General features: G+C 37.9%; 1 protein-coding gene across 5 annotated transcripts in view; it reads right to left on the bottom strand.

Moving 5' to 3' along the window:
* The window catches only part of CREB1 (cAMP responsive element binding protein 1), a 65,587-nt gene that overhangs the window by 31,799 nt on the left and 18,990 nt on the right, over nucleotides 1-14,798 (bottom strand). For 3 of the 5 annotated variants that reach the window (XR_015553272.1, XM_014784760.2, XM_087435713.1), the window contains exons 3-5: nucleotides 8,929-9,075; nucleotides 8,133-8,174; nucleotides 1,355-1,455 (exon numbers count right to left, since the gene is read on the bottom strand). Coding sequence is in view for 4 of the 5 variants with exons in the window: in XM_014784760.2 (XP_014640246.1) it covers nucleotides 1,355-1,455; nucleotides 8,133-8,174; nucleotides 8,929-9,075 (290 nt within the window). In the remaining variant the exon portion in view is untranslated. The remainder of the gene's footprint in view (nucleotides 1-1,354; nucleotides 1,456-8,132; nucleotides 8,175-8,928; nucleotides 9,076-14,798) is intronic. The other 2 variants (XM_004426845.3, XM_087435714.1) reach the window with 2 other exon arrangements.

Raw genomic sequence — 14,798 nt, 5'->3', positions numbered from 1 at the left:
GGCGTAGTGGTTACATTTGCTTGTTCCCCCTCAGTGGCCCGGAGTTCGCCACTTTGAATCCTGGGCGTGGACCTACTCACTGCTCATCAAGCCATGCGGAGGCGGCGTCCCACATAGAATAGCTACAACTCTACAACTATGATACCCAACTATGTACTGGGGGTTTGGGGAGAAAAAAGAAAGAAGAGGAAGACTGGCAACAGATGTTAGCACAGGGCCAATCGTCCTCAAAAAAATAAAAACTAAGGAAGAATACCACAAGTTTGCAGTTTATTAACCTCTGAAGTAAGCTCATGAAGATTTGTAGAACTGCTCTTCCTGGAGATATTCAGTGTGGAGCCAATTTCTACATATTTTAAAAAATGGTTTTGGTTCACTTTGGAGGCAGAGCATGGACTAGTCAATTTCTACAGCTGAACACAAAATCTACAATAAGTGTCCCTAAAATTAGGGGATATCAGCAAAGCATCACCCTGAAGCAACTATTAAATTAACGGTTACTTGCTAAGTACCACGGCTTAAGAAACAGTCTGCAAATGTGCTGCTAAGTAGATAAACAGTATAGTCTCAGAACTGACATATAACTAGAAAATGCTATAACCTTATCAAAAATGTATTCCAAACTTTTTATTTTTTTTAAAGATTTTATTTACTTATTTATTTTCCCCCCAAAGCCCCAGTAGATAGTTGTATGTCACAGTTGCACATCCTTCTAGTTGCTGTATGTGGGACGCGGCCCCAGCATGGCCGGAGAAGCGGTGCGTTGGTGCACACCTGGGATCCGAACCCGGGCTGCCAGCAGCGGAGCGCGCGCACTTAACTGCTAAGCCACGGGGCCGGCCCTCCAAACTTTTTAATAGAAAAGCAGCAGCCAGTATGGTCGACATAAACAGAAGCAGAAAAAAAAAATCAGTGTTTATCCAGGACTGTTGTGAGTAAGAAGTGCTCTTATTCTGTATGATAAGCTTCAACTTATTTGAGAGACGTAACTCAAGATGAAGAGAAGTAAGCTATATGCTACTGAATTGTGCAGCTCACTGGTCTTCTGAACTCTTCATCCGCCACTACCCAAGGCTTCCTGTACATCTTTTTTTTTTTTTTTTTAAAGATTTTATTTATTCATTTTTCCCCCCAAAGCCCCAGTAGATAGTTGTATGTCGTAGGTTCACATCCTTCTAGTTGCTGTACGCGGGACTCGGCCTCGGGTTGGACGGAGATGTGGTGCCTCGGGGCGCGCCCGGGATCCAAACCCGGGCTGCCAGCATCAGAGCGCGCGCACTTAACCGCTAAGCCACGGAGCCGGCCCTCCTGTACATCTTTGATTCTAAATTCTTTTAACCATTAAATTCCATACCTGTAGGAAGGCCTTCTTGAAAGAATTTCTCTTCGTTTTTGGGAATCAGTTACACTATCCACTGACTCCTGTGAATCTTCACTTTCTGCAATAGTTGAAATCTGAAAATAAAGAAGAACTTTATCTTGATAATCAAATTTTAGTTCCCATAAAATTTTTATAAATTTTAAGAAAAAGTCAAATACAAAAGGACATATATAAACCTTGTACACGCTTCGGTAGGAAAAAAAAAAAGTTTTTATGGGAGATGACCACACTAATCACTTTCCTCTCCCCTTTATTTATCCTATAGAAGTCAGAGGACCTAAAAAATTTTTGTCAAAACCAAACTCAGCTTAATCTCTTTTCAGGACTTCCTGAATGCATCAATATTACTTGTCAGTTGTTTTCTTATAGTTGTTAGAATACAAGTACCAAGTAAGATAAGGTTTCTGACATGAAGGATAGAACAAATGACTAAATATTTGGTCATCTAAGTCTATACAGTGACTATACAAATATTTTCCTTTAACTGCTGTATAAATTACTTGTGAATATATTTACAATTGTACAAATAAGGTCAGTGCCCCCCCACCATGTTCCAGATGACTGTTTCTAGCAAGTTAGGAAGAAACCCTCTGCTACAAATGGACACATTTCAGAGCTGGCATTCTATGATTTTTATTAAGCAAAAAATCAAGGTAAAGAACTGTGCATTTCTGGAAAGTAACCCTGGACTGAAAAGTAATGACAATAAGTTGAATAAAGATTTTACATGGGATGATAAAAATAGCAACCAGTGTTTACTGAGGACTTACTATGTGCCAGGTGCTACGCTAAAGCACATACATATATGACATTACTTAATACTAATACGGTAACAACAGGTGCTACATAAGTATGATTATTATATCCATTTTATAGATGGAAAAATTAAGGCACAAAGAGGTTAAGTAACTCACCCAAGTCACAAAGCTAGGAAGTAGGGGAGCCACTGTCAATACTCGGTATCTCAGTTTTAGACATCCTTACCAGCATCTAAATCCTGTTGGTTCCAATCTCAAACCAGTTTTGTCAGAAGCAGCAACCCAGAGGTGTTTTTAGACTAAAGTTCCCTCACCTAGGCAAGCCTGTCTGTCAAATTTTTACTGCCAAGTCTCTCTAGTCTGATCAGCAGGAGCTCCTGCTCTTCCTGAACTAGGTGCACATGATACTGTCAGAAGGGGAGCCAGATTTAACCAAAGCAAAAGGGTCTGTGTGGGTTAGCTCCACATCAAAATTTATGAAAGTGGCAGTAAGAAAAAACATCTTCCGAAGTACTCGAGAAATCCCGAAGGTCCTCTTAATGTGGTCTGAGCCTAAACATTCTGGAGACGGGGGACTCGCTGACAGGGCTTTGAGATATGCACTCACTTTACAATGAAATTAGGTAAATCTAGTAATGCTTCATAAAACGTACCTGCAATAAGTAATGTGCCCTATCCAAACACTTTAACGTCTCAGAAGTATAGTCTTAAAGACCTAAAAATTAACAGGCACATTTAATGCATCCAGAAATGACAGACAAAGAGATAGGCAAGGCTGAATTTAGTCTGTGATTCTCTGCAGACTCATAATGCTGTAGTTATCGCCAGAGGAGAACACAGAACAATTTCCCACCGATCCGTAGCTGCCGTAACTAGCCCACTCAGCAGTCTCTGCGAAAAGGCCTTAGCTGAGGGTCAGAATTTCAAGGAAGAACACCGAACTCAAAGCGGACAGTACTGTGACAAGTGTTTTCTAACCTTCATCAATACTTCTCAGAACGTTGGTTCCTCTCTTGTTCTTTCTGCCTTCTTTGTTTGACCCTCATCCTTATACACCCTTCTTTTAAGGACATATAGTGACTTAGGTATACTCTCCCAAGTTGAAAGTCATTAAAACAACAACTTTAAGACATGCTACACAAACCACCTATAGGAAGTTTTGAAATGAAATAAATTAATGTTGCCTTTTTATAATATGGCCTTTGATATATATATTTTTTCAAACTCAGTGGATCTATTGCTTTTAATGGAAAAAAGCCCCCCTTCCTCTGAACTAAAAGATTCTGTCAATTCAGACAGAGGGAATTAACTTACCCCTATGTAGTGATTATAACTTTTTAAATGTAAAGGGAATTCACAAATATTCAATACCACATAATGAATGTAACATTTCCTCTTTGGGAATACTATCCAGGGAGAACTCAGAAGTATGAAGCCAATTGCTATGGACTACCAAAAAACAAAAACAAAAAACACACTGGGGCTCATATTTCTGAGACCAATAAAAATCATGTCAAAAATCCTTTTCATAAAAAAAATTAATTATAGTTTAATATATATTTAACAGGTTATTAAAGGTAATCATATGAAAAATTATATCCTGACTTATCATAGACTACTATCACATTCCAATGATAAAGCCCCTTCCTCTAGTCCTCACCTCCCATCATCTCTCTTATTAAACCTTTCCTGAGCTCCTTAGATAGGTCTTCAACCTGGGCCACTTATAAGTCAAATTTTCAGAAAGCCAAACCACCACTTGCAGATGTAAGGTTTTAGATCTGTATTTCTCAACTTCCTTTTAGTTTGTTAAAAACCCATACTTTCTGTTTATAAGGGGGAAAAAAAACCCTCCTATTTTGATGTTATTTTAAGTTTCAAAATAAAATATATACAGTGATTAGAACCAAATGAAAGCAATGGTATTATTAGATGTTTTCTCAAACTATACACAGTCCCCTAGAAACTTAAGTACTTTCCCTGTGTAGAGTTCAGACTCATGGTTTAGGTACAGTTTTTTAATCACTGGATCAAGAATTTTTTTTTTTTTTTTTTTTGGTGAGGAAGATCAGCCCTGAGCTAACATCCACGCCAATCCTCCTCTTTTTGCTGAGGAAGACTGGCTCTGAGCTAACATCTATTGCCAATCCTCCTCCTTTTTTTGCCCCCAAAGCCCCAGTAGCTAGTTGTATGTCATAGTTGCACATCCTTCTAGTTGCCGTATGTGGGACGCGGTCTCAGCATGGCTGGAGAAGCAGTGCGTCAGTGTGAGCCCGGGATCCAAACCTGGGTCGCCAGTAGCGGAGCGCGAGCACTTAACAACTTAGCCACAGGGCTGGCCCCCTGGATCAAGAATTTTAATATAAGTCTAGAGCAATGATCAAACTCTTGATCTGCAGATCTCCTTCATAAACAAGAAAATTTTACATAAACATATATATTTCTTGTTTGTAAATTTTATGTTATAAAACAAAATAATTTTTAAAGATAGGATAAGTATAAACATTAAAATACCTTTGTAAATTTCTTAAACTCATTTAATTTTTCATAATAGTGAGACTGATGTTATCTAGTAAGCTTCATTAACAAATCATTTAATATTTTATGACAGAGATTCAAAAATCTGATTCCAAGCTCGGGCCTTTTGAAATATGATTTAACATCTGCTATTGCTGAAAAAGAGAACTCATGTGTGTGTGTGTATATATATATATATATATATATATATATATATATATATAAAAGTAAGTGCATTTTTTGCTGGGCTTACTAAATAAATCAATCATTTTTCACTTTCATCTATCAATTATAAAACTTTTGATGAGATTTATCTAGTGTATCTTCACCTCCCTGGCTCTCAGTTACTGTATGCTAATAGAAGATGCTATAGTTCCATATTTTATCAAATAAGTTCAATACCTACTGCAACTCTAGAAGACTTAATAGTTCAGAAAATTCTATTTCCAAGGTTTTAAAAGTATACTTATTCGAGTTTTTAGGTGACAAATTTACATTGTTTGCAGTTAAATAAAAAGTATGGAAACATTTCCAAACTTCTGTTTTCAAAATGCTCTCTCCACAGCCCAGGCTTCTTTCAAAACGCAGGTGCCCTCTCATGCACTGTTAAAATGTCACTTTCTTCCAGAAAGGATAGTTGAAATGGATTTATGTTTTTAAAAAATAACTGTTAGTGGGGCCGGCCCAGCGGTGTAGTGGTTGAGTTTGCGCACTCCGCTTCGGCAGCCTAGGGTTCGTGGGTTGGCGTCCTGGGCGTGCACTTGAGCACCACTCTTCGGGCTATGTGCGGTGGCGTCCCGCATATGGGATGGAGGAAGATGGGCATGGTGTTGGCTCGGAGCTAATCTTCCCCAGCAAAAAGAGGAAAATTGGCAACAGACGTTAGCTCAGAGCCAATCTTCCTCACCAAAAATAAATAAATAAATAAATAAATAAATAAAACTGTTAGTAATATATCCCTTGCAAGTCCTTACTTGCCATCATTGAAAAGATCAGAAACTTTGGAACACTTGTCTTCTGTAAAAACAAACAAGTAGTGCATCCTTCTGTGAGACAACTCTGAAACAGTTTGCTATAAGATAACCACTGAATCTCTATGTTGCACAAAAGATTTTTATTGTTGTCCCCTTCACAGAGTATCGTGAGGATTCTATCACAGAGTATCGTGAGGATTCTATCAAAGATTTCATCTCCAGCCCCTCTCCCCTTGCTCACTTTATGCGAGCCCCATCTTCTTGCTACTCCTGAGAGTAAAGTGTCTGTCACTTTTGAGACCTTGCGTCTGCTTTGATTACCTGTATGGCTCGCCTCCTTCCCTGCCTTCTGGTTCCTGACCACCCTACATAATATAGAGCACCTTCCCCCACACCATTCTCTATCCCTTTCCCCTGCTTTAGTCATCTTCCCAGCACTTGTCCTCACCTGACATATTTTATTTTTTCATTGTCTCTTCACTCAAATGTGATCTTCATGAGAATAGGGAAGTATTATTTGTTCACTGCTGTCTTTCACAGCACCTAGAACAGTGACTGGCACATAGCATGTGATCAATAAAAATTCACTGAAGGAATGAATGTAATAATTTAAGGTAACATAATCCACAAATCCTCTGACACATTTAAACTGCACTATATTGAAAATGTGTCCAAAAGCAACAAACAAAAAGTGAGGATGTCACTGTTAACGTCTATACATTTGTGTAACTCCCATTACTTTTGTGGGGATTCTCACATAATCTTTGAGATTTGACCTATACATATACATAAGAATAAAGTTAGGGCACCAATGTCAAGCCATATATAAAATATTAGTACAGCTTAGTTTCTAATATTCTTAGATTAAAAAATATAAACAGAAGTCCTAATATCTTATTCTCACATTAAGAGAAATGTACTTTGCCTATTTTGCAAACTCTGTTCCAGAATACTAATATTCTCTCGTCTAGAAGTCTGAGGGACAATTTCTCTCCTTGTTTGATCATCTCTTCTGATGCAAACTACTTCCTAGTTATTAATACTAATTACTGTTAACCAGGTGAAACGATCAAGTTTAATAGATTCTCCATGGTTCAGGCTTTTTAAAGAAAAAATACAATATTTGCGTCTCTATTTTTAGAATTCAGGCTTTCAATTATAAGCATAGCTCACCTCAACAGAAAAATGTGTTCTTGAAAAGATAAATACATATTTCTATAGAGTTAATGGCTGTATAACCCCCAGGTCCAAATTATTATTATTACTGCCACAAAGTAAAGAGTAAAATTAAGAATACATTCAATCATTAAATCTCACATATGATAACCAAAAATTGTAATCTTAACAAATTTTGTGGCTATAATTTTGGTAATTTTTGTGTGTTCTTTATAGAAAGACCTCCTACTACAAGTGACAAAGAAGCAGCAAAGGTTAAGGTGAGGTCTGGAATCCAGGTCTCCTGACTGGCAAGTCAGGTTCTCCCCACTGTTATCGAGAGAAAGATCAGTGGGGAAGTAGTAGTGGCAAGTATGGAGAACAGTAGGGTAGCATTCAATGAAACAAAAACTGAGGCAAATGAAGGACACTGTTGCTCAGTCAGTGTGATTCCACTGAAATATGAAATTCTTTTGGTGTTTACCTGGACAACACTATCTCCTACTTGGTAACAAATTTCATTCCCAGTATCTTTCAGTATGGAAATTTAGACAACTTGATGATTACACATGAAAACATTCTATTTTTTTCCCCACTTAACTGTCCAAGCAAACCAAAAGCACAAGGACAGAATGAAGCAGAGGCGGGTACCAGGGGTTCCGTGACTCAGGAGTGCAATACGGCTGACAAAATCTAATATGCATGTCCTTTGATGACATTAACAGAATGCTTCCGGGACAAAGGAGGTACTTCTCACCCCTACAAATATCAATCAGTCTGGCTACCACACTCAAGGAAACACAGGAGCTCTCACACACGAGAAGACAACAAGGATGGTGAAGAGGAATCAAAGCTACACCATGTAATAAACAGCTGAAGAAAAACAGGCATTTATTTAGTCTGGATTTTTTTTTAATGGGAAGGGTGCAGGAGATGGGGAAGAGAAAGAAAAGGAGTTAAACTTGCTTACCCAGTTTCAGAGGACAGAACTGGGACCACTAGGTAAACGTTTCAGAACGGTATATTCTGGCCCACCAGAGGGAAGAATACTTTAGCAATTACGCCTAATTATAAACCAGTTACCTCAGGAGATAGCGCTTCCTTTGAAGTGTTCCAGTAATGCTGGACCATCACCATTTGGAGGAGGGGAGAAAGACTATATAGGGAAATTTGGCAATAGACTAAGGGCTGGGTAGGTAACAAATGTGGCCTAGACCTAGAAGATCTCTAAGATTTTTATTCATACCTTGAATTCCATGTTTATAGAGAAGGTCAAAGATATAAAGAATAATTTCTCACCTTCCTTTCTAAAAATAGTTCTCTCCAAATCTAGGACCTAGGACTCACCTGAGTTCCGGAGAAAAGTCTTTTTAAGTCCTTACAGGAAGACTGTGAAGCAAAAAATATGAAATGGGAGGCTGGGGTTATGGCCTACTTGAATGAATGTTCAAGTCTTGTTTCTTCAATAAGCTCATTGCAAAGATGTATACTGCTCTAGGTTCCTACAATTAAGTATAGTAGTCACCTTCCGAGGTCTATGTGTCTTTATCCTCTTTGGTTCCAACCCAAAGGAACAATCTCTCCAAAGAATAAGGTAACAGGTGTAGTATAATCCCTGATTTTTAAGGTGTACTTTCTGAATACATGACTAGTTCAAAGATATATACTCTAACTTAGAACCCTAAACGTAGCTGGTTTTACAAATGCTTTTCGTGATCTCTAATTCAAATAATATCTTAGATAAGGTTATTAATTAATTCTTGACAAGGGTTTATTTTTTTCCAATTACATGTTTAGAAAATAATTACAAAGTTATTATTTTTGTATCTCAATTTTCCTCAACTGAGGTACATCAGCCTTACAGTCTCTCCCAAACATTTCCACTTTATCCCAAGTACTTAATGATTTTCCCCAACCAACTCTTTTTCTTCTATAGCTTAAGAAAAAGTCTTTTTCTATGTCTGTTCCTATGTATATGTTCCTATACATAAGGTGACTATACAGATGCTGCATATTCCCTTACCATAAAATAAAATTAAACTCTGAACTACATATGTTCCTATTTTCAAAACTAATGAAAGGAGAGAGATATGGCTATAAACAACAGTTATGAAGGTAGATGCACAACTTTTTATACACATACCTGAACTGTCTGGACTTGTGGAGACTGAATAACTGATGGCTGGGCCGCCTGAATAACTCCATGGACTTGAACTGTCTGCCCATTGGGCAGCTGTACTAAAGTTACGGTGGGAGCAGATGATGTTGCGTGAGCTGCTGGCATAGATACCTACAGTGTTGAACATGGAAAAAAATTACTATCACAGATACTTCCTTGGGAGTACTCATGTTAAATATGAAGCAACTTTTTAGCAGCAAAAAGATGATCTTTCTGCTAGATAAGTATTTCACTGATGTGAAAAAGACTAATGAGTAAATTTAATATTCTTCTTTAAAAAAGACTACAAATGCCCCCCCCCCCCTATTTTTCAACTCCTCCCAAATGACAAAAACCAAAAGCTACTTTAATGTAATCACAATAAATACACAGACTTCCTCGGAACACTAACTGTCATGTCACATGTACGGTGCTCTACATTTTCTCACCTGCCTTCATACCCAGGGTCTCACTCTGCTCTTTGAAGAAATCAGGACTGGGTAATAAGCACTATCTCCATTTCAGAGACAGAAATAGCAAGTGCGAGAAGAGATTAAGTAACTTACCCAAGGTCAAGAGATATGCTAGCCTTGAAGAAACATAAAGGTCTTCAGAATGTCATGCATTAAATAAACCATGCTCTAAAATATAACTGCTCTCAAACTGGTGCAAAACTTAGTTATTAATCTAGAACAAACAGATCTTACAATATACAGCATAGTTTTCTCTTTTACACTAATTACAAGTATGCCTTTCATTAATGAAAATGTATTAACAGGTATTATAACTGAAAATTTCTATCCCCCCCACCCCCCTAAAATCACTAAACTGGTAATAGCTGATATTTTAAGGATTTATTTTCCTCTTCAAAGAATAAAAAAGCAGAGTTGAGAGAATATAAGACATCAATTTTCTCCTGAGGAACAAAGAAGGCACTATTTTACTGAGTCAATATCCAGGTTAAGAGGGCTCTTAGGTTCTACTTGTCTACCTGATGGTACTTATTGTTCCTATGCTTGAACACACTCGGGAGTAGGAATTTTATTTGCTCCTTTGGCAAACAGTTATTGGGAACCTATGTGCCAGGAACAATGTGAGAACTGAAACTACAAAAATGAGAAAGACATAGGTTTTTGCCCTTAAGGAAATTATTGGGGTACATATGTGAAGGAATGGGGAAAAGAACACGAATAAATATAATTCAGTGAAGTGATGAAGTTTGTGAAGAGAAAAATGGACACGCTGAGGAGAGCTAGCCCACTCCATCCAAGATGAGGGGAGGCTACCACGGAAGAATGTGAATTTGAAAAACAATACAAGTTAGGCATGTTATTATTGCAGGGGAGAGGCACAGAACTTCAGGCAGAAAGGGCAGCACTGGCAAAAGCAAAGAGAAATAGCATGGTCTGTACATGGCAGAGAGGGATGACCAGCCATCAGTACCACTGGAGCATATGTAGGAAGTGAGGAGAGATGAAGCAAGAGAGGTAGGCAATGGCTAGACGGGCTAGTCATGACAAACCTTCTCTGTCACATTAAAGAACTTGCATTTTATCCTGAGGAGATGAGAAAAGGCTCTGAAGGGCTTCTGAATTCCTGAATATCGTGATGAGGTTTGCATTTTAGATAGTTCACTTCAGTGGCAGTGCGAAACATTTATTTCAAAAGAAGAAAAAAGTGAAGGTGAGGAGGCCAACTGAGAAAGCCTATATAATAGTTAAGGTAAGATGATAAAGGCCAGAAATAGGCACTAGCTGTGGTAGAGATGGGAATGAGAGAAGTGATTTAATGAAAATTCAGGAGGCAGACGAGAAAGGGCTTTATGAATGATTGGTTGAAGGAGGCAAGAGGAATTAAAGATGACTCACATATTTCATGTTCGGGTGAGACAGGGTAGACTATGCCATCAAGTGAAACAGAGAACGCGAGTAAGGAGAAGTTTTTGAGTAGTTGGGGTAGTGGAGGAAGATGATGGAATTGACCTGACACCTGAATGTGCAGAGAAGTTTAGCAGGCAGTCAAATATTTGACTGTGAAGCTTGGGGGAAAGATCTCTATTGAAGGTAGAGGTTAAAACCATGAACTCCCATGTTCGGACATTAGGAAGTCCTTCCTTATTAATAACTTTCTCTTTGGTCACTATAAATCTTGCTTAGTTTTACCTTGTTCTCAAAATGTGGTCCATGGACTACCACCACTCCATTCTACCATTAGAGTTACACGGGGTGCCTGTTCATAAAGTCAGAATCTCTGATGGACCCAAGGACGCTTTCCCCCACACTGAAGTTTGAGAAGCACAACCTTAAGTTATTCAGAGTACCTCATCTCAATTCCATATAAAAGCTCTTCTAATATTTGAAGCAATTATTATATCCTCTTCTCTGAGTATTTTCTAGGGTAAATATAACAAGCCAACATAGTGAGTAACTCCTTTTCTACCCTGATCCTTCTACATAATGGCTCCTCTTATTCTAAGTTTATAAAATACAGATACACAAAAATAAAATAAAAACCACTTACATTCCTATCACTCAGAGCTAACCCCTGTTAATATTTTTGCTGTAGATCTGGGTGTTTTTAAGGGAGCATATATACAATCAATTTTTATAATACACTGTCATGGAATCTATTTTACCTTTTGAATCCATCACACCATTAATAGTCTTCTTTAATGGTTTTAACGGTTGCATAATAGTAAAAATTACATAATTTGTTTAATAAATTCCTTATTATTGGATATTCAGGTTTTCAAATGTGCCTATTACAAGAAAGCTACAGTGATCATCCTTTTACCCAACTCTTTAGTTAAATCCATAAAAATTCACATTCTCATAGTTAAAACCAACATTGGTTTTTTTTCCACCTAAAAAAATCTCTGTAAATTTCAAAAGTAAAATAAGGTGTCTCATTATTGTTTCAGATTGATTTTCTTCCTTTACTAGTTAGGCTGAATTTGTTTTTTCTTGTTCATTGATCAAATCACAATGATCTTGGATTTGACAATTTTATTGCATTTTTCTAATATTAAAGACTGACAGTAAAAAAATAACAGCTATCAGAATTATGAGAGAAAATTATGTGAAAACCGTCTGAGGTATGTGTCAAGGACTTGGATGAGCAAGTGACAAAACTCCGCAATTAGGAATAAAAAGAACAAAAAACTATACAAATGGGAACAGATATTAGCTTTCCTAAAACTCAAATATCATGTCATTCTGCTTTTAAAAGTCTTAAGTGCTAGAGGACTGCCTGATAAGAATGACCAATTGAACATGTGCATATAATTTAGCTCCTTCCCGAATCTCCAATTAAACTTCATGAAATTGATTTTGTTTTTAGAGACATAATCACATGAGCACAGGAGATGGGAAAAGAGATAATAGTAAGAGTTTTGGAGGCTAGAAAGCAGATGGATGAATGGTAATGACCTTGTAAGACCTCAGAAGGCCAACTCATGAGGTGGAGGCAGGGAAAGTCTGACTGCACCACAAAAATCCTGACAGGCTTAGGACCTAAGGCACCCTGGAGGATAGAGTGAAAGTAGAGGCTGAAAATAAGGAAGGCTAGTTGAAGGCTCTTTTAGAAGCATCTGGATCCCCTCCCTCAACTCCCTGTGGAAGAACGACTAATCGACCCTACACTGACAGAAAAATGGAGGTCTACCTTCTAGATAGAGGGTCTCCTGACTGCCTAACACCAGGCATTGCTGAAGGTGGGGTACTAAACCCCAGTTCTCTTCTCTCACTTGGCTCCCAGGCCTTTACCCTATATGCAGGGGATTAGTAAAGCTTTCTCTGGGGAATCTGACCAATGCCAAGGGGAAGAGGAAAGACTCAAATGATACTGACATTGGGAATGCCACCTCCAGCGAAGCTCACAACTCACAGATACCAGGCCTCAAACATATCCACAGGGCTTCCAATACAGCTTTTTGGTCCCCTACTTTTAGAACTGAGCAGACAAACCACAAATTTTCAAACATTTGAGGAAAGATTCTAATATGAAAGATAGAGACCAAAACAAATGGAAGGGGAAAAAGCTATACAGAGGAAAATCTATGGGAGGAGAAGAAAACTTAAAACAAAACAAAATCTAATTAATATTTCCAGAGATAAAATATTGCCTTTGTGAAACAATAAACAGGATGCTATAAACACAAAAAGGACTATTCAGAGAACAAAAGGAACTCTTGAAAACATGAAAGCAAAATAAAAAATTCAACAGATGGGTTGGAATGTGAAGTTGAAGAAATCATCCAGAGAGCAGAGCAAAAAGACAGACACAAAAGATGAGAAAATTAGAGAAACAGTCCCATAGGTATAACATCCGGATGACAAGGATTCTAGAGAGAAAAGAGAAATAAGTTAGGAAAAAAATCATCAACCAAATAATTTAAAGAAATTGCCCAGAACCAAAGACATGACTTTCCACTATAAAAGAGCCTACTGAACACAAAGCACAATGGATGAAAACTGATCCAAACCAAGGCTCTGATAATGAAATAGTGAAGCACTGTGAACAGAGAGAAGATTTTTATAAGATACCAGAGACACAAAATAAGAAACATTTAGTCTTTTCAAACACCAAGACCAGAAGTTGACTGTGGACCACTGCCTTCGAAATTTGAAAGAAAAATGATTTCTTTACCAAGTCAAACTTGCCCAAGAACCCACTGGAAAACATGATATACTATATCAAGAACACAAGACTGTAGGGGAAGGGATCTCCAGGATGACCTTGTATAACACACTTAGAAGACAAGCAGACCAGACAGGATAGTATGACCCAAGAGACAGACATGTTGAGGGCTGTCATCACGAAGATCCCTGCTGGCACTGTATCTTCTTTTCACAGCGTGCCGAATGCTTGGATGAGCCCAGACTCTTATCTGTGCATGCTTGCCTTGACCAGGTACTGATGAAGTCCTAGCTCTCTCCCCTTCGCTCCTGCAATCGCCTCATCTGAGTACATTTACTTCATCCCCAAATGTATTCCGCTTTGCCTTGCTCCTGAGGGCTGAAGTGGGCCCTGGTGATCTCAGGAGAAAACACAAAGCAGCCCACTCCTTCTGACCACATTCTTGCTTGACGTCCAGTATTTGGCCCACATTTTAGCGCAGTGGTAACCATCTGTGATCAGCCCTGTTTCCCAAGACCCATCCTTGCGACTCCCCTAGGAGAGCTTTTACACTCTTGGGGAAGCTGAAGCTCAACATCTCAGAGCCTCTACTAGGATTATTTTCTCCTGGGAGCCTTCATCTGCAAGAGGCAATATCACACTCCCTTACCTAGCAGATTTATGTTTGCTATTTGGTTTTTATATTAACCACATTTCTCATTCATATATATGCAAATAGCTGTTGATAAAATAAAATATTTGAGGAAAAATACATAAGAACAAAAAATAAGGATGAGAGAATATAACCTTAGAGATAGAATGTTTAAGACAAAGACAAAATGAAAGAATTGTGAATTATATTTAAAATATACAGGAAACAAAAACTACACCATCTTCAAAATTTACTTGTGTGTCCATTTATTTGCTTATCCTATTTTTTAGTTTAAGCATACATCAACACCCTTTCAGATCATCCCTCCCATGCCCCAAAATAAATTTGTGTGATATGAAAAACAGTTATCATATCAGGTTGTCTTTCCTAAGAGATACAAGCCACCCATCAGTTACAATGTAATTATTTCTGAATCATGTCACTACAAACAATTTATTAGTGTTCAACAATACATTTTTCTGTTATGTTACCAAATTAATAATATCATTTCTAAAATTGGGTTAACACCAAGTAAACAGGAATTTTGATATTCTAAGAATGTCTCTGCTCATTCTATGTATATCTC

The sequence above is a fragment of the Ceratotherium simum genome, chromosome 9, assembly GCF_057802395.1.
Source record: "Ceratotherium simum simum isolate JZ-2026a chromosome 9, ASM5780239v1, whole genome shotgun sequence".
NCBI lineage: Eukaryota > Metazoa > Chordata > Mammalia > Perissodactyla > Rhinocerotidae > Ceratotherium > Ceratotherium simum.
This window is presented reverse-complemented; position numbering and strand designations above follow the sequence as displayed.